We start from the raw sequence: 23,295 nt of genomic DNA on the forward strand, positions 1-23,295 counted from the left end.
AGTGCTAGTAGAAATCTGGGGAAAAGCCTAATTATTCATGCATTTTGAGAAATGAACAGGTGTAATATAAGCATGCTTTATAGAGTTCAAGAAGGTTTTTGACTCCATTTGACAAAGGTTTATTATATAAAATTATTCAAAGTGGCGTAGGGGGTAAGGTATATGACATAATTAAAAATATGTACACCCAAAATAAAAGTGCAGTAAAAATTGGTCATAAAAGAACAGAATATTTTTCCCAACATTGAGGGGTAAGACAAGGCTGCTGCCTCAGCCGACTTTATTTAACATTTTTATTAATGAATTAGCAGAACTGCTGGACAGATCTGTGAGTCCATGACTAGAACAGCAGGACACGGAAGTCAAATATTTACAAACCGATATATACAGTAAATGGAATATTGGAGGGAAGAAACAAAAACACAAAGTCGCCAACAACATTACCTTCAACACAACACAGGGTATAGTCTTGCTGAATATCTGTTCTTGGACAGAAATACCAAACACAGACAACTATTAACCAAATACAGACAAAATAACCACCAACTGGCCATTGAAACAGGAAGGCATAAAAAGACATGGAGATTGAATATGTGTCCATTGTACATCAGGTGAAGTAGAGACAGAGGTACACTTCCTCCTTCACTGTGAAAAATACTCACACCTGTCATTCATTATATAATAACAGATTAATTATATATGAAATTACAACAACTTATCCCTGAGTTTCATTCCCTCAGTGAAAATGACAAACTGAAAATCTCACTCGGTGAAGGACTCACTTCACCTTTAGTAGCCGAACACATAAACAAATGCCACAAACTACCAAATGAACTCACATTCAGCACCTGTATCAGCAGTTTAGTTTAGCTACTGTTATTTACTTATGATTGTTATTTTATTTATTTACATTTTACTGTATATGGCGAGCACAATTACATGTCTTTGTTTCCTTAGTTGTTTCTTGTCTAGTTTTGTTTTGGCTTATTGTTCATGTCCATTTTACTGTATTTACTTATTTGTTTTTCTTGTAATACTTTGGCAATATGTACTTACTGTATGTCATGCCAATAAAGCAATTTGAGAGAGAGAGAGAGAGAGAGAGAGAGAGAGAGAGAGAGAAGTTGAATTTGGCATACGTGACAGACTTGACAACTGAAGTGGAGGTATTGCATGCGTTGCAGACACCAATTTAACTCAATTATAAGGAAATAGATAAGGCAACAACAACTCTTTTCGAACTTTAAAATGTACTGTGTCGTGTGCTCGTATAACAATTGCTGCCCAGGTTCAAATCAACATTTATAAACACTCACATTGCACCTCGAGCTCTCAATCTACCTTGAGCAACAAACAGCACGCTTGCGACTCATTTTCAGGCACAGTTTGTAGGATTATTCAACTTGTTCCTAGATGCATACATGGCCATACATTATATTATGAACACTTACCGATCACCTCCTGCAGCTCATAGTCATCCCTGTTGATGGACCAGGATTGGGAGCTCAGGTCCTCCGACATGTCTCAGAATTGCGTACCTTTTTTAGCTCCTGTTAAATTCAGGCACAAGAGCTGGGTGCTTACAGAAAACAAAGGGTAAATGTTACTCTTATCCGCAAAACAGTAGCATTCCACCTTCATTCAGCGATTATCTTCAACAGCCCTTTCTATCATTCCCAAAGTTTGCAATCAGAGCCAGAGAGTCCCGCCCACCGCATTCCTGCACTGCACACTGACGGACGTGACCGGCGGCCATTTTGGGTGTGTAATTATCAGCTGTACCTTTACCTCACCAAAGTGACTTTCAAAGCAAGTCAGTCTACTCGGCGGCCATCTTTGGAACGCTCCCTGGCAGCTATTTTCTATGGATACAAGCAAGGAGCTCTAAAATACAAGCGGCATAAAATTACAGCTCCTATCTAGGCTACTTGAATGGGGAAAGACCGACATATCCAAAACGGCATATTTAGCTCAGATCACGCTAAATAAAACGCAATTTTTCAGTCTGGTCCAGCTAATGCGCATGCGCTTTTTACGAGTTGACTGACAGGCGATGTCTGTATTTAAAAGGTGATTGGCTTTTTAACCTGTAAGGCGGGACTTTCTTTTCTACAGTAGCCATATTGGGCGTTCCAATTTCTTATTCATTTGAACACAAGTGGTCCGTCTTGGGCTTTAGATCTTTTGCCTCACCCAGTCTACGGAAACCATAGATTCCACTAACATACCATAGTAGTTAAAAGTTGTTACTAAAATAAAACAGAAAAATTGGTTTCGAACAGTATTGTTATACAAATAAATAAATAGGTTCTAAAAACTTCTTATAGTGTTTGAAAATCCCATATTAATTTATCATGGTTGCACAGTGGATCTGAATAACTTTTTTGAAGGGAAATATGGTTTCCATGGTAAATTTCAGTAGAGAATATACCCTTTTCAGCAACAGTTCATTGCGTAAACTATGTATGCCTACATAAATTACACAAATTACATGAACAACATGTTTTTTAAAGCAAGGGAAATAACATCTACGACAACGTACAAAGTTAAATTACTTTTACTGCAAATAAAAATTTTTGCAGCAATGCAAGGAGCAATCGGGGGTCAGTTGTTGCTGATTTTAGTTAAGTAATCAGCTCTATTTCCATTAAATTTAATATAGTTCACGTAATTGATAACTTTGTTTTTCAAAATCTCTGATTTTTTTCTGTACTTCATTCAGTATTTTTAGCATGTGTATATATATATATATATATATATATATATATATATATATATATATATATATATATATATATATACACACACACACACACACACTTATGTAAGCTTGTAACTATTTAAAATATAACTATTGTTGAAATTATTAGCACAAAATTGAATGTTGTAGCTTTACAATAAAATGTAAACTTTGCATGGAGCATTTTGGTCACTTTGTGGGACGAAGAATATTTTTACAGTTGAATTTGCTGCCATCTTGTGGAATAAATAGCACATTACAATTAGTATTCACATGCATTATGCTTTAACTTCGTTCATTGGTCAATTTCCATGCAGGTATTCGTTACGTCACTACTAGGCTACTATTGGTGCCACAAAAGCATTGGCCGAGTTCCTAATGGCACACTACCCATACTACTTCTGCCAGACATAGAAAGAGTAGTATGGTAGTAAGTCATTTCGCTCAGCTATTCTATCTGTAGACCTCCCTAGTCTTTAAATCTATAAACAAATATTGTTGGTCAGAAATATTGTATATAACACATGCATCATATGAATCTCACATAAACCATTATTAAAACTCCACAAATCTATAAAATATAAATTTTAGGAACTGTTGCAACTATTAATCTCATGTGAGCCATTATTAAACTTCCACTTAAAATATGCTAAAATACATAATTTAAGAGCTATTGATTGCTCTGCATGTATTTTAAGTTCTATGTGACTGCTTTTAATCTTTAAAGTTTCTTCCTCTTTGTTCGTTCAATGCTTTGGGAGATAGTTTGCACTGCAGACAAACAGGAAGTGTGGTAACTATTGAGAACTGCCTTTTTTATGTCAATAAAAACAAATGATCTGTGAAAATAAAAGCTTTTGGGGGACTATTAATGCAAGTGATATACACTGATATGCATTTCAGGATTATTTGCACAACAATGCTGTCAAATGTAAGTTAAACTATGAAGACATGAAATAAAACAGTTCTTGCTAATGTAAAACATGAATTATATGCACCAAAAAACAAAACAAAAAAACTACCAGACCTTTCTGGTATGTCAGAAATGATCAGACATTTTCTTTTTTGTGCAGATGGAAAGGTGCTGATGGGGATAATTAGGTATTGAGGACATAAAAACATGGTTAACCAACTATGACTATGTGACCCAGATAAAACGGTGACAATCTGTAAATCTGCATTAAGCAGCTAATTTACCAAGAAACATTAAGCAATCATTTGTTCATGGTAAATAGCAGAGCAGTAATAATATACACACATGTAATTCACATTAACATTTTATATTCCAAAATATTCCCAGTGTGAAATACAGATTAAAGGTGCATTAAAAGGAGCAATAAGAAGCTTAATTTACATTTAGCATTAATTAATTATTAATAAACAAACTGAATTTGCAGGATGATTATGAACATGCAGTTTTCACATGCAAAAATGCTAAATATCTGACATACATACGTTCCATACAAAATAAAGGGTCATTTTTATACATTGCGAACAACAGTTTTTAATGCACAAAGATATAAAAGACACCTACATGAATCAAACAAAACTGAGCAAAAAAAAAAAAAAAAAAGTAAGCAAGCACACAGCCCTCATTTGGAGGGATTTGCTTTGGAAAGTCAAGCGACCTTTATATTAGCGCAAACACACCTTTCATAAACACAGTAAAAAGTACCTTTCTTGGAATGGTCATAAGATGGACCCACTACTGAGTCTGAGAAACTCTCCCATGTGAGCAAAATTCACAATTAGGTATTTTCCCTTCATCCTCCAGAGAGAAGAGTGTGCTTTACCCAGTGACGATGCAAAGTGAAGAAAACATGGTGCATATACAAAAGGTTAGGGGAGTGAGAGCGCCTTGGCCAGCCGTGTCCAGAACCAGGCCTGTGTGCACGGTCTGGTGTAATCACATATGGTCAGGAAACGGAGAATGCTGGGGAAAGGCCTCTTCATTGTCTTGTAGACAACAGGGATGAGTCGTTTAGAGCGAGCCCCTGCAGCAGAGACAAAAGTGAAACTGGTTTGATGAAGGCCTGCGTGACATTCACAATTTAGGGACTTAACAAGAAATAAGGAAGTTTCCGTTCTGATTTTGGATCTGCATTATCAATCATTTTCGTTGACAGCAAAGGCATGCATCCCAGCTCAACTTACAATACAGAATTACATCCAAAAGAATAAAAAAGAAATGCTCAAAATATTTTGAAAAGAAAAATGAGAATTTATGTATTCATAAAAGGAAATGAAAATTAAATGTATATAGAACAACTTCAGAGTCAGAGCAACTGCTCACTTACAGGAATGTTCTGGGCTCAATAAAAATAAAGCTCAATCGACAGCATATGTGGTGTATTGTTGATTACCACAAAAAACTATTTCGACTCTTACCTCCTTTTAAAAAATATATAAAGAAATAAATAAATATTGAGGTTACAGTGAGGCACTTAAAATGGAAGTAAATAGGGGCCAATTTCTGGAGGGTTTAAAGGCAGAAATCTGTAGCTGAATTTTTTTAAAAAAAGCACTTACATTAATTATTATGTATAATTTGAGCTGTGAAGTTGTTTAAATCGTTAGGGTTTTAGGGTTTACGGCATAACGTCGTCATGGCAACAAAGTTGTAAAATTGGATTTAACTTTACACAGAAAAGATTAGTAAGTGATTTTATCACACTGAAATCATGTTCACACACTTATTGTTTACATCTTGTGGCTATATGTTTGAAACGGTGAGTATTTGAACATTTACAGATTGGCCTTCCATTGTAAGTGCCTTACTCTTTGTTTGTTTGTTTATTTGTTGTTGCTTTTTTAAAGAAAAGGAGGGACAAGTAAAAAAATTGTTTGTGGTAATCAACATTATGCCACAAATGCTGTCAAATATTCATTTAGTACAGTAATAAAAACAATAATACATCTAAAAAAAAATGATGTTGTACCTGGGCAAAGGCTGAGTGCAAATTTAGTCTGAAAGTCACAGGCATCGCTGTCCAGATAGTCATCAGATATAACAACCACCATCCTCTTACATCTAAGAGATAACATATTTAGTATTTTCTAACAACTTATTACAGTCATTAATTTTCATTAGATATTAGAAAATTCAACAAGAAAAAAATTTAAATCTTATATTCTAGATTCAAGAATTTAAAGCTGCAATTGCATAATAATAAGGAAAAACATGAAACACTCTTCCTTAATGTGAAACAGACAACACTTTGTGGTGGAACAATAAGAAAACAAGAATAAAAAGCATGATTATAATGAACAACCCCAAAAAGACTTGCCTTTTCTCTATGAGTTCACTGGCAATGGTCCACACACACGTGCCGGGGAGGACGTCCCTGTCAAAGACACACAGCTTCAGGCTGCGTTCAGTCTGTTCCAACTGTTTGATCATCTCATGGACAAACTGGAAGTCACTCTGACAATAGCAGATGAAAGCATCAAAGGTCTCCGGCGTCAGACCTGTTGACATGACAATGAAGAAGATGATTCATTTGCTTTTAGAAATAAACTGCTACACAACTAATTGCGATGCAATCACAATGTTACTCCACAGTACATACACACTAAACATGGTAATTCACACACCTTGTGGATCATCATACAGAGTGATGCCTTCTCGCTCCTGCGTGCGGGGCCCGCAGCTGTCCACCACTGGGACCTGGACAGGCTTCCTCTGCTGTCTTTCTAAATACTTCTTGCAGTCTTCATCTGTGTAAAACATGAACAAGATAAACTGACTATCAATTGGAAAACTTTCCTACTGCTAAGAATAAAAAAATGCTACTTTACTCAATGCTACTTCCTCCTGTAGTCATTACGATTACATGACTAGCCATTCTTTTCGCAATCGGGGACTTTCAGCATGAAATATCTGGGTTAGAAAGGTGTAGAAGTCGACCGATAGTGGATTTTGCCGATACCGATAACTAAGGTGGTGGAACAGGCCGATAAACCAGCTTCTTGTCCCAGGTGGGGGACATCTTGCCCCAGTAGTGGGGTAAGATGACCCCTTTTCATATATATATATATTTAATTTTGTGCTATTACAACTAAATTAGCAAATGTTTCTATTTATTTCCCTTGATAGTATGTTGGATTAAGCATCATCATCCTGTACATGCTAAAAGTGTATCTATATATGTTACAGTTTAAAATTAAATGGACTTACCTCATCTTACCCTAGTATATAGGCCTACAATATGCGGTATAAATAGCGTGTAACCTACCTATAATGTCTTTCAGCTCTGATATAACATCTTTCCTTTCCGCTTTTTCTAAAATTGACAGTAAATTTGCAACTGTGGCATCTGGACGCGTTTCCCATTCCGTTAAAACCTTTTCGAAGGGATAGTCTCTTTTCTCGAAGTTTTTGATCTCCAGGTAGGTAAAGTCCATCATTTCGGCGACTGTCCTCCAGTCTGCTGCTACTGTGTTTGTTGGATTCAAATACAATCCCAGTTTCTTGCGGAAACTGCAGTTTAAAGCGGTAACTGGAATCGCGTCGTGGTCAATACTTATTTTTGATGCCATATTTGTCCGCAAAACGCCACTTTTATCCACATACGTTGTTGTGAATCTCTGCGTTTAACTCCTTGGCAAAGACGGAAAGTGCTAGAAAGTTTCTCTAAATATGTTTACATGTCATTTCTTGAAGCTAACAATATCTACTATAGTAAGTCAAAACTCGTTTCTTAAATTCGTACTTTTGTAAATTACGCAGTAGACTAGAGTGTCCTTAACATGTTCAACAGAAGATTGAGGAAACGTTCTCGGAAACGTCAGTCAGACTAGTGACGAAATGGATTCATGAGCAAGTGTAGTTCACGTAAAAAAGGGAAGAGCCAAACTGATCTCAGGCCAGCTTACAAAGGCGCAACACTCAATACCAAATATGGACAACTTCCGCAATCAAACGTGGACAACCACTGTAAAGTTCACTTGTGAAAGGGCTTAATATATCACTTTTGCAGGAGTGTCTTTTATTTAATGCGATTCTATATATTCAGCAAATAATTATCTATGTAGGCCTATCAAATGTCTAATATTAAAACATCTGTGTTTCATTAATTTTTAATGATGCCCAATTCGCACATATACGCCTATATAACAAATATGGAGAGTAACATTTATAAAAAGTTAAATAGGTACTTGTATCCGGATAGTAATGATAATCAATAGTGTTGGGTTCGAGTCCACCTTAGTCGAGTCCGAGTCTTTAAACTATCGAGTCCGAGTCCAGAATAAATTACACCAACTCTCTGTTCCCATGTCTATCTGTCAGTGGATTACCAGCTTTCTGACAGACAGGCAGCAGCTTGTGAGACAGGGGAAACTCACTTCCAGCACCTGTACAATCAGCACTGGTGCCCCCCAGGGATGTGTGCTCTCCCCACTACTCTTCTACCTCTACACAAATGACTGCATCGCCAAGGACCCCTCTGTCAAGTTCCTGAAGTTTGCAGATGACACCACTGTCATCGGCTTTATCCGAGATGACGATGAGTCTGCATACAGAAGGGAGGTTGAACAGCTGGCTGTCTGGTGCAGTCAAAACAACCTTGAGCTGAATACGCTCAAAACGGTGGAGATGATTGTGGACTTTAGGAGAAACACCCCAACACTGACCCCCCTCACCATTTTAAACAGTACTGTGGCAGCAGTGGAGTCATTAAGGTTCCTGGGCACTACCATCTCACAAGACCTGAAGTGGGAGACACACATTGACTCCATTGTGAAAAAGGCCCAGCAGAGGTTTTACTTCCTTCGCCAGCTGAGGAAGTTCAACCTGCCACAGGCGCTGCTGATACAGTTTTACTCAGCAGACATTGAGTCTGTCCTCTGCACTTCAAAAACAACTCTCTGGTTTGGTTCAGCTACGAAATCAGACATCAGAAGACTACAAAGGACAGTTTGGACAATTTCATTGTGAAAAACTGTAAAAGAACATATTTTAAGCAGCTCGTCAATGCTTTTAAAATAGAAAAACAATCAATAGGTGCTGTTTATCTGTTTTTCAGAGTTCCTGTCAGCTTTAGCATTAAACAATTTTTCCTGACTATTTAAAACGTTACAGTTAATTCACCAAGTTGACAACACTGCATGGACCACAAGAGAATACAGATGCCTACATGTGTGGAAACATTATGCCTAAAAAGACTTAATAGCCCATTATTAATAATATTTTTCTGAATTTTTATATGTTGTTTTAGTAAACTGTGAGAGACATGATGTGGGTGACTTGACTTATTGAAGTTCTTAACCATGATGAAACTGCGATGCGAGCACCGTCTTGCCTGCACAAATACCGCGTGTGATTTTACCAGGTGTCAGGTCCCACGCTGTGCGAAACTGTCGTGAAGTTTCTACTACATTGGCTACATACCCATCTTTGTGTGTTAATTGTGCCAGCCACCTCTGTAATCAATGTTATACAGCAGTCTCCATACCATAATAAGTGTATTGGCTGACTGAGTGTGCTGCTCTGCAGGTGTGTTTGCTCAACATGGTGAAACAAACTCTGGCTAATCTACAACATCAGGGGGTGCTACAACTGCTTGCAGACAGAGTGTCCATTTATTTCTGTTTCGTTATTTTGATTTATTTATTTTGTTTATTGCATCACAAATCAATGCCATGGATTTGGCTGGACTCCTGAGTCCCAAAGGCTCGAGTCCGAGTCAAGTCAGAGTAAAAATGCATCCAAGTCCATTAAAATTGGACTCGTGACTCGGGTACTCGAGTCTTGAACTCGAGTACCCCAACTCTAATAACACTAAGTAACACAATTTTTGTTCCTGAGTAGTAAGTGTTATTTCCTAATTGCTTATGCCTCAAAAGTATAGAAAATGGCTATTATTCCCCACAAACTTTGCTTTTGTGACCAGGACAGTGATATTTTGAAATTTACCTACTTCCAATGAAAAAACGGGTGAATGTGTCATTTTGTTCACAAACATATGAATCCAAATTAACATGTATTTATACAAAAGTAATACAAAAATGACTACAAAAGATTTAGAAGTGAGTAGTTTTTCGAGATTTATGATTATATTGTAAAAAACTTTCACAAATCAGCCCCCAAATGTACTCATCATACTTCAAGGCATCCAGCAAGGTCTTGATACTGTTGTAATCCTCTTTGAGGTGCACCGAGTGAGCCAGGGTAAGAGACGGGTACCTGTTACCATTATGGAGCAGCACGGCTTTGAGGCTCCTGGATGAGCTGTCAATGAAGAGGCGCCATTCATTCTGGTTACAGGCGATTCTGATTGCCTCAAACAGACTGGTCACATTGTGGCAGAAGCAAAGCCCATCTTGACAGGTGAAGAAGCTGGAAAATGGTTGGTGACGCTTCCTATGATCTGCGACTTGCACACTTTCATCCAACAAATTCCACTGCTTGAGCCTAGATGTCAAATGCTCGGCACTGGACTTGGTTAGACCAAGATCTCTAATCAAGTCGTTGAGGTCTTTTTGGTTGGGGTAGTATGGGTTTCTCTCCTCAGCTCCACCTCTGAAATTGTCATCTGGATCTACAACATCTTCCTCGCTCTCTGACTTGCTGCTGTCTTCTAAAGATTGCTGCTCTCTCTCCAGAGAAGTGGGTACGGGGAGCTCATGGCAGTGTGGCACTGGGGCGATGGATGAAGGAAGGTCCGGATACATGATAGCAGGTGCATTCTTGCCAGTCCGACATTTGGAAGGGTCCACCATGCAGAAGTAGCAGTTGCTTGAGTGGTCAGTGGGTTCCCGCAAAATTCTTGGGATAGCGAACTTCATGGCTCTCTTTTTCCCCTCTGTACCATCCTACAAAAATATATTTATTTCACCCATGACTGATGTGTAGAGATTCTCGCAACATTTTTCATATATATTTTTGCAATAACATTGAAAATTGTAAAATATTTTCATTTAAAAACTTTTACAACTTTAAAAATTAACACATTTTATAACATAAAATTCCGAGCAACAATTGTCCATCTTGCCTTCCAGAGTTTTTTGCAGTTCTCGCAGGTGAAATGAGGTGCCCAGGGTTTCTCTTGATCCCTGACAGGCATGCTGAAATATGCCTTGTAGGCCTCACACATCTTAGCAGATGCTTCCACGGAGTACTTTTTCGCTCTCGTCTTGATAAATTGGCCACAGACAGCAAAATGTGTCTGCCGGATGCTTGCAGCCTCTTGATGCTATCTCAAAAAATTGCAGATATGTATCCACTTAGGCAGCTGGAACTAAACTGAACTGGTGGACTTAAGGCCCCTGTATTTATACTACTATTTATATTACTGGAAAGTTCTAGAAGGTTCTAGAAGTTACTCCAAGTTTACTCAGCACTGAATCTATTTGGAATGTTCTGGAAAATAGGTAAATTTCAAAATATCACTGTCCTGGTCACAAAAGCAAAGTTTGTGGGGAATAATAACCATTTTCTATACTTTTGAGGCGTAAGCAATTAGAAAATAACACTTACTACCCAGGAACAATAAATAAATAAAATAAAAATGTGTTACACGGTGTAATCAAAGTGCTGAGCATACAGCTGTCTTTTACAGTTTTTTTCCCTCTCTTTTCAAAACCAAACTGAAACAGTTGCCACTTCTCACTTCTTGTTTCTGAATAAATGGAGACAATGGATTATCTGAGTATACTATTTAAACACTGACAGTTTTTCACCATATCACTGTTTCATGCGAGAGAGGGGGAAAAAACTCCTATAAAAATCCCAGTAAACTTTATCTGTAAAACATATCCTTCAAATCATCTACAAATGACTAGAGCGTGGACATTTGCAGGAAATTTTAAAAACCATAAAAATGCAGTATGCAATTTTGTATTTAATACAATAATATGTACAAATACAGGAAAAGTAGGCATTACAGTTTGTCATCAAGTGCTGCTTAGAATGTCGGCAGCAATCACTATACCTGCGTGTGAAAACAGATTAGAAAAGGCACAACAAAAACCACACAGCTATTTTTCATTTCCACTTCTTCATTCCGCTTTGTAGCCTGAGGCCTGAATCAAGGCCCCACTTCTGTTTGTGATGCCCAACAGCAGCTCAAGAAAAAACACAATCCATAAATCTTCTGCTCAGAAATTCTTATTCTTGGAGAAGTAGAAGTCAATTCCTCTGTCTTTGTGTTGTCTTGGAGTGAAAGATGGGCCCTTCTTCCCTTTTGCTGATGGTGGACCAGACTGAGAAAGAAATCAATATAACAATATCAGTTTGAATATGCTTCCCTTTTTCCTAAAAATCAATCTGTCACAAAGCAGCCTGAACTGAAGAAAATGCACCTTTTTTTTTCCATGGAACACAAACTGAGATATTAGGCAGAATGTTAGGGATGGACATCCTCGGTCACTATTCACTTTCATTGTATGCAAAAAGGGCAGCATTAACATTCTTCAAAATGTTGCCTCATTTGTTCCACAGAAGAAAGTAAGTCAAATGTGTTTAAGTAAATGACCGACTTTTCATTTTTGGGTGAACTAACCATTAAATTTGATAATACTCTTACCGATTTCTTGTTGATATGACGACTCCACTCGGGTGCTATGATGATAGGGGAGGGGTAAGACACATTGAGTGGTACCTGGGCATGTGAGAGTGCTGCGTTGCTGAGTGCCCAAGGCATGTGCACATCCCCACCTTTAATACCTTGAAGCTCTGGAACCCACTGTCTGATATAGTCCCCCTTCACAGATAAAAGAGTCTTATTACACGGCTCTCTGGAATACTCGATTCTGATTGGTCAATGGCGCCATCTAGCAGTCTGATATTGATCAGTAACGACCGCAAATCTCCGTATCAGACTGCTCATCCGGGTATTGAGAGCCATCGTTCCTGCTTCTCGGATTGCTGTGCGATCTCTACAAGTAAGCTAATAAAATAATTTCAACTCAAATCAATGTTTCATGCGCATTTATTTATTTATTTGGCAAGCAGTCTCGTAATAAGATGCATAATGAGCAGTCAGACATTCATTAATTACAAAGTAAATACCAACAGAACTCTGACACACACTGGAGGTGGATTTCAGCTGTTCAGCGATTTATTTCTTCTCAGTTGTTTACATAATTTCAATGCAAATCAATGATTCATGTCCATTTGTTTGTTTATTTGGTAAGTAATCTTGTAATAGGCTGAATACTGAGGAGTGAGATTATCATTTTCACAGAATAAACACCAAAAGAACTCTGATGCAAACCAGAGGTGAATTTCAGCTGTTCAGCAATTTATGTGTTCTCACATAATTATATAATTTCAATGCAAATCAATATTTTATGGTTATGCATTTATTTATTTGGTTAGTAGCTGTGTAATAAGCAGGGTAATGTACTCCGCTTCGGGGCACTGTTCACCCTGTCTGGGTTTATTTTGCGATAACAACCATCTGACTGTACATTATCCCTTACTTATCCTACTGCATTCAACATCTGACTCATGTGTAACTTCCCTTTCCTACATTTACTTTTATGTCCATTGTAGAAACGATTATTGAGAAAGATAGCAACCCTGGATGTGTACGCTAACATTTTGGCATGAGCATTTTTAGTGACATAGTTTATCATTGCGGAATATAAAAGACCTCATTCAATTATTCTTTATAATGTGTTGCATGTGTAACACAACAGATATGTAAAAAAACGATTACATACGTTGTTGTCATAGTCCAGCCCTTGTTTGATCATATTGAACTTCCTGTTTTCTCTTGGGTCATTTCCTATCCCAGCACTATAGAGCCAGTTTCCATAGTTACTGCAGACGTCATGGTCTACCTGGTGACATCACGAGATAACAGTGCATCAAATAACAACATAATCCAGAGAGAGTGATCCATTGTCTCCCTCTGTTAAATCTAATGAAAGTGTCTTACCAGCAGGTATTCAAACCACTCAGCACCCAGTCTCCAGTCTAATCCCAAGTCTTTGGTGAGAAAGCTGGCCACATTTTGGCGTCCTCTGTTGGACATGAATCCTGTGAGTGCAAGCTCCCTCATGTTGGCATCCACGAACGGTACCCCTGTTCTCCCCTCTACACAACAATTGTTAAAAAGGTAATATACATATACTGTATATCTTTATTTACTCCTCTTAAAAAGTATATTTATCTGAGCTGAGGAGAAGGCTAGCAGATTTTGAAGATCACATTACCTTTCCAAGCATTGAAGAGAGTCATGTCTGTCTTCCATGGCACATGCTTATCTTGAAGACCTTCAGATTATGATGGAAGAAATTTTGATAATTTAAAAACAAACTTAAGATAAGTTTGTATTTTTATTTTTACTTTAGACTTTTTACTTGTTACATGATGCAAAATAAGTCATCAATGACAAATTTTGACAGTTCTTCTGAGAATTCACATATACCGCAAAAACGGCACACAATGTGCAATTTAGATTTTTCCGTTTACTTTAATTCACATAGAAAGTGTAGAAATAACAAGTAAAATGACCAGCAGGAAACATGATCAAAAGGTAAATAGAAAACATAAAAAAAAATAAAAATAAATCCAGACTTACCATTGATATGAAATATTTGGTTTCCATATTTCAAACCCACAAACTTGAAGTAATCTCTCCACAGAAGTTCAAATATCACCCTAAGACAGAGCAATTTAAAGGGACAGTTCACCAAAGAAATGAAAATGATGTCATTATTTACTCAGACTCATGTTGTTACAAACCCGTATGACTTTCTATCTTCTGTGGAATACAAGAGGAGAAATTTTGAAGAATGTTGAGACAAAACTCTTTCCTATACAATGAAAGTGAATTAAATCTTCTGCCTAACTTCTAGTTTTGTGTTTCATGGAAGAAAGAAAGAAAGTCATCTGGGTTTGGAACAACATTAGGGTCAGCAAATAATTACATATTTGTCATTTTTGGGTGAACTATCCCTTTAATGACAATTCGTACATGTACAAACTCTAACCAGGGAATTCTGAACAGAAAAGGTATTTTCTTGTTCCGCCGTTCCACTACCTCCTTTCTCATTGGTAACCGTTTAGAAGGAAATCAAATAATGGTTAATAATGTTCTTTAAGTACTCTTGGTAATGGTGGGTGATACACCCGTTGCAGTGTTATAAGATTTCTCAAGAGAAAAAAAGGGACCTGGTCTGGAAAAACAAGCTCAAATTAAGGGATTACCGCAACTAAAATAAGTGAAAATAAGCAATTAGATTTTTTTTGTCAGCATAGAAATCATAATAAGCATAGTACAGTAGCCTATATAAAACAACATCTTTTCAATAAATGTATTGTTAATATTAAATATATCCCCGAAAATAATTTAAATAATTCAAAAATACATCTGGCCATCAATTAATAACCAAAATCTCTCTCTCCTGCATGTATGCACACACTGCTTGGGCGTGATTGGGCAAAATGTTATCTTATATGGGCCGAATTATTTTATTTTAAACATTTAATAATTGTTTAATAAATATTTTATTTTAATTATTTGTTTTAATTACAAAAATGCTTCTCATTCATAACCCCGCACCATCAAATCTGTATTAATGCATTATCTAAAATTAAATGATGACTTTTGAAAGAACGGAGAACTCAATATTTTCACTTGTATCCAGATTATCCATGCATATGCTGTATACGTAGTAATTATATATACAGTGGTTGTCTGAAAAGTCTTCAGCATGTCACAGAAGGCTACATACACAACATGCATTAAGGCAAAGAAATGGTGATGCAGCGGTTTCCTTCTAGATTAAAGCATATGGTTACTTACTAATAACAAAGAAGCATAATTTGGGGGGGCAACAGGAAGTGGTATAATTCTGAATATTCACTATGATAAACCACTTAGATTTAGGTTTCATGAAAAAATAATCATAATGAAATTAATTGTTTTTTAACCGGTTACCTACATTTAAAAATAACCTTTTCACTCTGAAACAATTGAAAGAGACTTTGTTCACATTTTCGGTTACGTTCTGCAAAAGTGTTAACGGTTTCTATTTTCGTTCCTTGGAACGTTTAACATTCACATATTACACAACACCCCTTCGTGTCAAGAAAATACTTTACATGCATTCTCTATAACATTCACAACATTGCTCTTCAACTTAACTGGAATATTTACCTTGACATTAATGGGTTTTTCAGTGTATGCTTCCACAGCGTTACTCACCAGTATGTGCTCTGGTTGGCGGTTCTTTCAGCCTCGTACCTCTTGATCTGGTCATAGATGTACCTGGGTGATATGCAGCCCAAAGCAAGCCTGAAGGAAGGTGAATGAATGTTATGAAATATCATGGACTACTCAGCATAAGTCTATGCTGTTCTCATGCATCATTGCAACATCAGTCTGAATTGAAACAATGAAGGCTCACCAAGGTGAAAATTTGGTAGAATAGTTAACTCCAATCAAGCCATTTCGGGTCTCCTTATAGGTTGCAATGGCATTCTGTAAAAAAAAAAAAAAGAAATAAATAACTAGTCCCTTCGTATTGATTAATTTTAAGCCCTTTTAAGAAAAGAGGATAATTAGGCTCACTGTATCCCAGAAGTAATGTTTCAGCCTAGCAAGAGCCTCGGTCTCTCCACCGCGGCATGGGAAAGCTGATCGACAGTCCTCCAGAGGTTCTGAAACCACAGACAGGAAATATAGCATGATTCATTCCCTCTATCTAACACAATATGAATTTGTTTATCCTGAAAATATCCTTCTGAGAACTATTATATTATATGATAGGAAATCAGATCCAATTCATGTACAGTTGTAATAGTTCTATAAACAGTATACAGAAATATGAGTAACAGACTGGAGCTTTACACTGTCCTACTGACTAACTGTTATTTTTATATGAATAAGATTAACAGTCAGTAAGATTAAAACAAGTCACCTGTCTGCCCCAGGGCCTCAAATGTAGGAATGGGACCCTCCTCCAGTCCAGGGGGAGGAGACTTCACCTGTTCTGGGGTGGGAAAGACCGGCCTCACTCTGCTCTGGCTCTCAACTGCCTTTCTGAACTGGGTGTAAACATCAGGAAGCCTTGCAAACACAGGAAAAAAAATTATTCAGTCAGAGGGAAATAAGTCACACAAATAAATTGCTGACCTCACAATCAATGCAACAGACACTCATCATTACTCACCATTAGCAGTGGAGTTGCAAAACAATTAGAAGTTTCCTCCAGTACCTTTCGGGTATTTTCCCAAAAAAGGGTGACATTTATGTTCATACTCTCATAATATCAAACATGCAATCTGTTAAACATGTTGTGTTCTTTCCTCTTTTTGGTTGATTTTTATAATTTGCTTACTGGTTATTAATTATAAACAAGTTATAATAAAAATGTCCTTCCTTCTTTCTGTGACTAAATATGCCCCCTATTGGTGATGAAGTGCTGTGTATACATAGATCATGTTTCCCTTAAAGGAATAATTCACCCAAAAAGGATAATTCTCTCATCATTTACTCACTCTCATGTAGTCGTAAACTCTTCTGTGGAACACAAACAAAAATATTTTAATGGAGAAATGATTTCTGTTTGTTAATCCAATGCAGGTGAATTGTGACCAAATTTTCATGCTCCAAAAAGTACATAAAGGCAGCATAAAAGTAATCCATATGACTCCAGTGGTTAAATCCATGTCTTCTGAAGTGATTCAATCAGTTTTGTGTGAGAACAGACCAAAATATACTGATCATGATTTCAAGCTCGATTACACTTCCTAGTGCTTGACGCATGCGCAGAGCACTACGTGACACTAGGAAGTATAATTGAGCTTGAAATCAGGATTGCCAAGGAAACTACTGATGTCAACATTTATAGTGAAAAATTAGTTACATTTTGGTCTGTTCTCACCTAAAATCGATTTGATTGTTTCAGAAGACATGGATTAAAGGGATAGTTCACCCAAAAATGAAAATTCTCTCATTATTTACTCTCACTTTCATGATATCCCAGGTGTGTATGACTTTTTACCTTCACCAGAACACTTTAGAAGAAAAATAGAAGAATATCTTAGCTCAGTAGGTCCTTAAAATGCAAGCGGATGGTGATTTCTCCGACTCCAGCAGTTAAATGAATGTTAAATGAATAACAAGATCACTTTTGGTGTGAAAATCCATATCCATATTTAAGTACTTTTTAACTATAACCCAACGCTTCGAGTAAGCTTCACAAGAGGGTGGAGTTCATGCGGTCTCTCGTGTGACGTATTCGCATTGCCATGACACAGACGTAATCTCACCTTCTCCGCTCGGTTGAGACATCCAGGATAAGCACACAAATGCACCATTGTGAGTAAATAAACAGATACATATAGATCTAAACCAAAACCAAACAAGCTACTGTAAAGTGTTCCTCCTTCTCACTTGTAAACAGCGCTGCTCTTCCGGCTGTGATGCACATGCATCAGTTCTCACGTGTTTCAAGTGCCAATGCGATTACATCATGCGCGCATACCACTGCAGAACGGAAGCATGATTTACAGTTTAAAAAAGTACTTAAATATTTATCTTTTTTGCACCAAAAGTGATCGTGTCACTTTAGAAGACATTCATTTAACAGCTGGTGTCGTATGGATGACGTTTATGCTGACTGTCTATGATTTTTGGAGCTTCGAAAGAGAAATCACCATCCACTTGCATTTTAAGGACCTACTGAGCTAAGATATTTTTCTATTTTTCTTCAAATGTGTTCTGGTGAAGAAAAATGTATACACACCTGGGATATCATGTGGGTGAGTAAATAATGAGAGAATTGTAAGTTTTGGGTGAACTATCCCTTTAAGCCATTGAAGTAGAATGGATTAGGTTTATGCTGCCTTTATGTGCTTTTTGGAGCTTCAAAGTTTTGGTCATCATTCACTTGCATTGTATGGACAAACAGACATCATTTTTCCATTAAAATATCTTTGTTTGTGATCAGTGGAAGAAAAAAAGTCAGAAGTTTGAGACGACATACTAAGTAAATGATAAGAAAATGATCATGTTTTGGGTGAAATATTCCTTTAAGCAGAGCGCCAGTCAATAAGAAAACACATTTATAATAGTGCCAGTAAAATCCAAAAATAATCGACTTTACTCTGTAATATCAAGTCATACAATGATTACTCACTATGGCAAAACTAAACTCAAAACTTGCCTCACCCTCTGATTTGACTAAATGGGAGATCATCTCTGTGGTACAGTGTAGACCCCCAGAAAGTCTGAATTTTGACCTTGTTTTGGGAGCAGATGTCTTTTATCTTCTTCTCCACACTCTTTTCCTCTGATGCCACCTTCAGGGAACAGACAAAAAAGCATCAGAATTTCAGATACTGAACTTTAACATTCACAGCATTTCAAGTTTAGCACTAGATGTGTTAACATAGTCTAAGTGACCAATGCTGGCTGTTAATATGCTGATAACACTGGGGTGCAGCTTGTGAAACTCACCTCCTCATGAAACGCCACTGTCACGACGGAACCGAGTTGCTTAATCAGATCACTAACAACATCCTCTGGCTTTCCATGTCTCACCAATAGCGTGCTGCACATAGGCAAACAAATACCAGGATCTGTATATATTACCACCAAATATCAATAAGCCGATAGAGAGAAATGCATAATAGTGGAATTCCAACCTGCCCCTCTTCTTTAGTGTTGTCCTCAGGTCTTTCACGCTGTCCAGAAGAAAGCGTAAACGGAATGGACCTGTCTTGGGGAAGTTAAAGTGATATGTGCCCTGGTAATGATGTGGGTCAAAGCAATAGAGGGGGACAATGTGCTCTGCATTCCTCTGCGCCCAGTAGAACATCTGGAATTATGGAGTGAAACTGGTTTGGTATGTTTTTCAATATTTAGGCCCAACAAAGCAACACTTTTAAATATTCACTGTTCATTTGCACAGTGTAGTCCACAAACATAAAAGAGTAACGTGTACAGGTGTACGAAGAATCGAGCTGTTAAGCCGTGAAGTCAATTTGTAGGTGAACCCGGAAGGTTAAATCGCCATAGGTTCTCTCATGATTTTCCTATGGGTTTTCATAATGGCAGTTTTGGATTTATGAGTAAAATACTTGGACGTTTTGTTCGAGAACATAAATTAAACACAGCCATACATCAAACGAGAATTTTAAGGTTGTTGTGTTTTTAAAAATGTATGTTGCTAACACGCTGCTAAATAAGGACTACAAGCATTTGAGTATGCGTGCCTGACAAAACAGAAAACCATCTTGGTCTTTATTTAGCAACTTTTTAGCAACATACTTTTTCAAAAAACACGACAACTACAAAATTCACATTTGGGGTATGGCTGTGTTTAATTTACTGTATGTTCTAGAACGAAACGTCCAAGTATCTTCAAGTAATATTTACAAGAGACCTTGCCTTATGGACCAATACTTTGACAACGTCACCCCCTATGTCACACGGGAGTGGTGGCAAAAAGACCTTCTTGAATAGTAAACCAGGCCTACTGTAATAAGCTGACCCAAAAGTTCTCAGAGTTAGCTGTTAACTTTAAATTGTCCGATTAAGATCATTTAAATGTCATGCTGTGCTATTGGCTATCAAAATCGCTGGATTTTACTGGATTTCGTAAGCCTCTCGTAGACGGCTTCAAGCCATCAGCAGAGCTGACTGGACTGAGGTGATCATTTCCAACTGAAGACTTTGCAGCAAACATTTTATTGAAGGTATGTTATTACCTCATACCATAATAATAGTATAGCTAAGAATGTTACTATATTTTTGATAGCTTTCTACGTAGGCTATTTGTGTTTAATTGATGATTATAACTAGCTGAGCTCTCACGGCCGAAGCTACAGAGGTTAGTTCACTCTCTGTCTCTGTAGCGGATGTAACCCGATCCTTCCGACGGGTGAATATCCGCAAAGCCGCGGGCCCAGACGGCATTCCGGGCTGCGTCATCAGAGCGTGCGCGAACCAGCTGGCTGGTGTTTTTACAGACATTTTCAACCTTTCCCTCTCTTTGTCTGTAGTCCCCACATGCTTTAAAACATCCACCATTGTGCCTGCTCCAAAGCAATCAAAAATAACTTGCTTAAATGACTGGCGTCCTGTTGCTCTGACCCCCATCATCAGCAAATGCTTTGAGAGACTAATCAGAGATTACATCTGCTCTGTGCTGCCTCTCTCTCTAGACCCATTACAGTTTGCTTACCGCAACAACCGCTCCACTGATGATGCCATTGCATATACACTACACACTGCTCTCTCCCACCTGGAAAAAAGAACACTTATGTGAGAATGCTGTTTGTAGACTACAGCTCAGCATTCAACACCATAGTGCCCTCCAAGCTTGATGAGAAACTCTGGGCTCTGGGCTTAAATAGCTCGCTGTGCAGCTGGATCCTGGACTTCCTGTCAAGCAGACGCCAGGTGGTTAGAATAGGCAGCAACATCTCCTCATCACTGACCCTCAACACTGGAGGCCCACAGGGCTGTGTTCTCAGCCCACTCTTGTATTCCTTGTACACACATGACTGTGTGGCAACACATAGCTCCAATGCCATCATTAAGTTTGCTGATGACATGACGGTGGAAGGTCTGATCACTGACAATGATGAAACAGCCTACAGAGAGGAGGTGCACACTCTGACACACTGATGTCAGAAGCACAACCTCTCCCTCAATGTCAGTAAGACAAAGGAGTTTGTGGTGGACTTCAGGAGAAGAGATAGAGAACACAGTCCCATCACCATCAATGGAGCACCAGTGGAGAGAGTCAGCAGCTTCAAGTTCCTGGGTGTCCACATCACTGAGGAACTCATATGGTCCATCCACACTGAAGTCGTTGTGAAGAAGGCTCATCAGCGCCTCTTCTTCCTGAGAAGGCTGAGGAAGTTTGGAATGAACCGCCACATCCTCACACGGTTCTACACCTGCACTGTAGAGAGCATCCTGACTGGCTGCATTTCCGCCTGGTACGGCAATAGCCCAGCCCACAACCGCAAAGCACCGCAAAGGGTGGTGCGAACTGCCAGACACATCATCGGAGGTGAGTTTCCCTCCCTCCAGGAAATATATACCAGGCGGTGTCTGAAAAAAGCTCGGAGGATCATCAGAGACTCCAGCCACCCGAGCCATGGGCTGTTCTCACTGCTACCATCAGGCAGGCGGTATCGCAGCATCAGGACCCGCACCAGCAGACTCCATGATAGCTTCTTCCCCCAAGCAATCAGACTTTTGAACTCTTGATCTCCCACGATCAAAATACATCAGCACTGCACTTTATTATTCTTACTCTTATATCTCACACCGGACTGTCATAAATTATATATTATTATATTATATTCTCTCTTAACAACTTACTATCAACCGACAGCCTGAATGTCAATACAGTACAATACAACCTACAGTACATTCTATATATACTACTATATATACTTTTTTTTATTTTTATTGAATAATGTGTATCTATATTGTGTGTATTGTATACTGTACAGTGTATGTTATTATTTGTATATTGTTGTGTGTAATTATGTGTATATTAGACTTTAAATTGTGCTGTGTTAATTTGTGGTAAATTGGTATATGTCTCATCACTGTCACGACTGCTGTTGATCGGAACTGCACCCAAGAATTTCACACACCATTGCACTTGTGTATATGGCTGTGACAATAAAAGTGATTTGATTTGATTAGATTTTTGTGTTACTAAGCTATAGTGTACCAAATCCTAGCTAGCTTTGAACTTTAAGGCAAATTTTATTCTATATTATCTAGCTTGCACCAGCTGTCTAATCTGTCAAATCTAACAAGTTTGCAGTCTTTCGGCTACCACTTACTGCGCATGCGCTGTAATGTTTGTAACCTATGGGATCGGTCTATTTTACTCTTCAGTCCAAAACTGCCATTGTAAAAACCTAAAGGAAACTCCAGAGGGAACCCATGGCTCAAATCTCTTTCAATTCTCTTCCGGGTTTTTGTACTACAACCTGAACAGCTCTATTACATTTATGTTTATGTTATTTATACATTTTTACAGATTTGGTCCTCCATTTAACGTGTGGCCACGCCCATTATGACGACTACCTACGAGCTACCCAATGAGCGTCCAAATATTGCCTTATATGCATCTGTTTCGCAACTCAAACAGATAGTGTAAACAGCATTTATTATTCTCAAGTGTGCTTTTGTAAACTTACAATATTGATTAGAATTCACACTGACGTGTTTAATCTCCCCCAGAATATGATATAATAAAATCTACATACATGGCTTTTTTCTGTAGTGTAGTTTGCTACGAGACCGGATTTATAGTTTGTAGTCGTTTACATTAGAAAGCCTTTAATATTTACCTCGTTATCATGAAGACGCAGATCGTTCCTCAGCAGACATATGACCGTACGGGTCGCTGACATCTTTTCACCAGTAAATGTTCTGTAATGGTGTTACAAGTCAGACACGAGCTACTGTGTTTACGTTGAGCATGCCCAACTGCAAGCTTGTGAGGTGCACGTTTTGTAACACGGGCATTAGGTTACCAAACAGTCAGTCACAAAGCGCATGTGTCCTTTTCACCACAATTTCTTGTCTCTGGAAGGTTGTATAATGCGTTATGTATTA

At 38.0% G+C, this 23,295-nt stretch overlaps 3 protein-coding genes across 4 annotated transcripts in view; all 3 read right to left on the reverse strand.

Moving 5' to 3' along the window:
- oxsr1b (oxidative stress responsive kinase 1b) overlaps positions 1-2,040 on the reverse strand; it is a 90,228-nt gene extending 88,188 nt beyond the window's left edge. Inside the window, exon 1 of one of the 2 annotated variants that reach the window (XM_051687755.1) lies at positions 1,452-2,040. In XM_051687755.1, the coding sequence (XP_051543715.1) occupies positions 1,452-1,521 (70 nt within the window). In that variant the 5' untranslated portion in view covers positions 1,522-2,040. The remainder of the gene's footprint in view (positions 1-1,451) is intronic. The other variant, XM_051687754.1, reaches the window with a different exon arrangement.
- Positions 2,041-4,001: 1,961 nt separating this feature from the next.
- myd88 (MYD88 innate immune signal transduction adaptor) lies at positions 4,002-7,530 on the reverse strand. The gene is made up of 5 exons (XM_051687759.1): positions 6,976-7,530; positions 6,335-6,457; positions 6,028-6,208; positions 5,680-5,771; positions 4,002-4,734 (listed from the first exon to the last, which is right to left on the reverse strand). The coding sequence occupies exons 1-5, from the start codon at positions 7,277-7,279 to the stop codon at positions 4,580-4,582; spliced, it is 855 nt and encodes a 284-aa protein (XP_051543719.1). The 5' UTR covers positions 7,280-7,530; the 3' UTR covers positions 4,002-4,579.
- Positions 7,531-11,570: 4,040 nt separating this feature from the next.
- cry-dash (cryptochrome DASH) lies at positions 11,571-23,233 on the reverse strand. Its single transcript, XM_051687757.1, has 14 exons — positions 23,028-23,233; positions 19,347-19,519; positions 19,159-19,252; positions 18,871-19,001; positions 16,616-16,764; positions 16,267-16,355; positions 16,103-16,176; positions 15,901-15,990; positions 14,272-14,351; positions 13,904-13,963; positions 13,627-13,784; positions 13,409-13,528; positions 12,268-12,444; positions 11,571-11,944 (listed from the first exon to the last, which is right to left on the reverse strand). Exons 1-14 carry the CDS (start codon positions 23,088-23,090, stop codon positions 11,840-11,842), a joined length of 1,563 nt encoding a protein of 520 aa, XP_051543717.1. The 5' UTR covers positions 23,091-23,233; the 3' UTR covers positions 11,571-11,839.
- Positions 23,234-23,295: the final 62 nt, after the last annotated feature.

This window comes from Myxocyprinus asiaticus, chromosome 44, assembly GCF_019703515.2.
Source record: "Myxocyprinus asiaticus isolate MX2 ecotype Aquarium Trade chromosome 44, UBuf_Myxa_2, whole genome shotgun sequence".
Classification (NCBI taxonomy): domain Eukaryota; kingdom Metazoa; phylum Chordata; class Actinopteri; order Cypriniformes; family Catostomidae; genus Myxocyprinus; species Myxocyprinus asiaticus.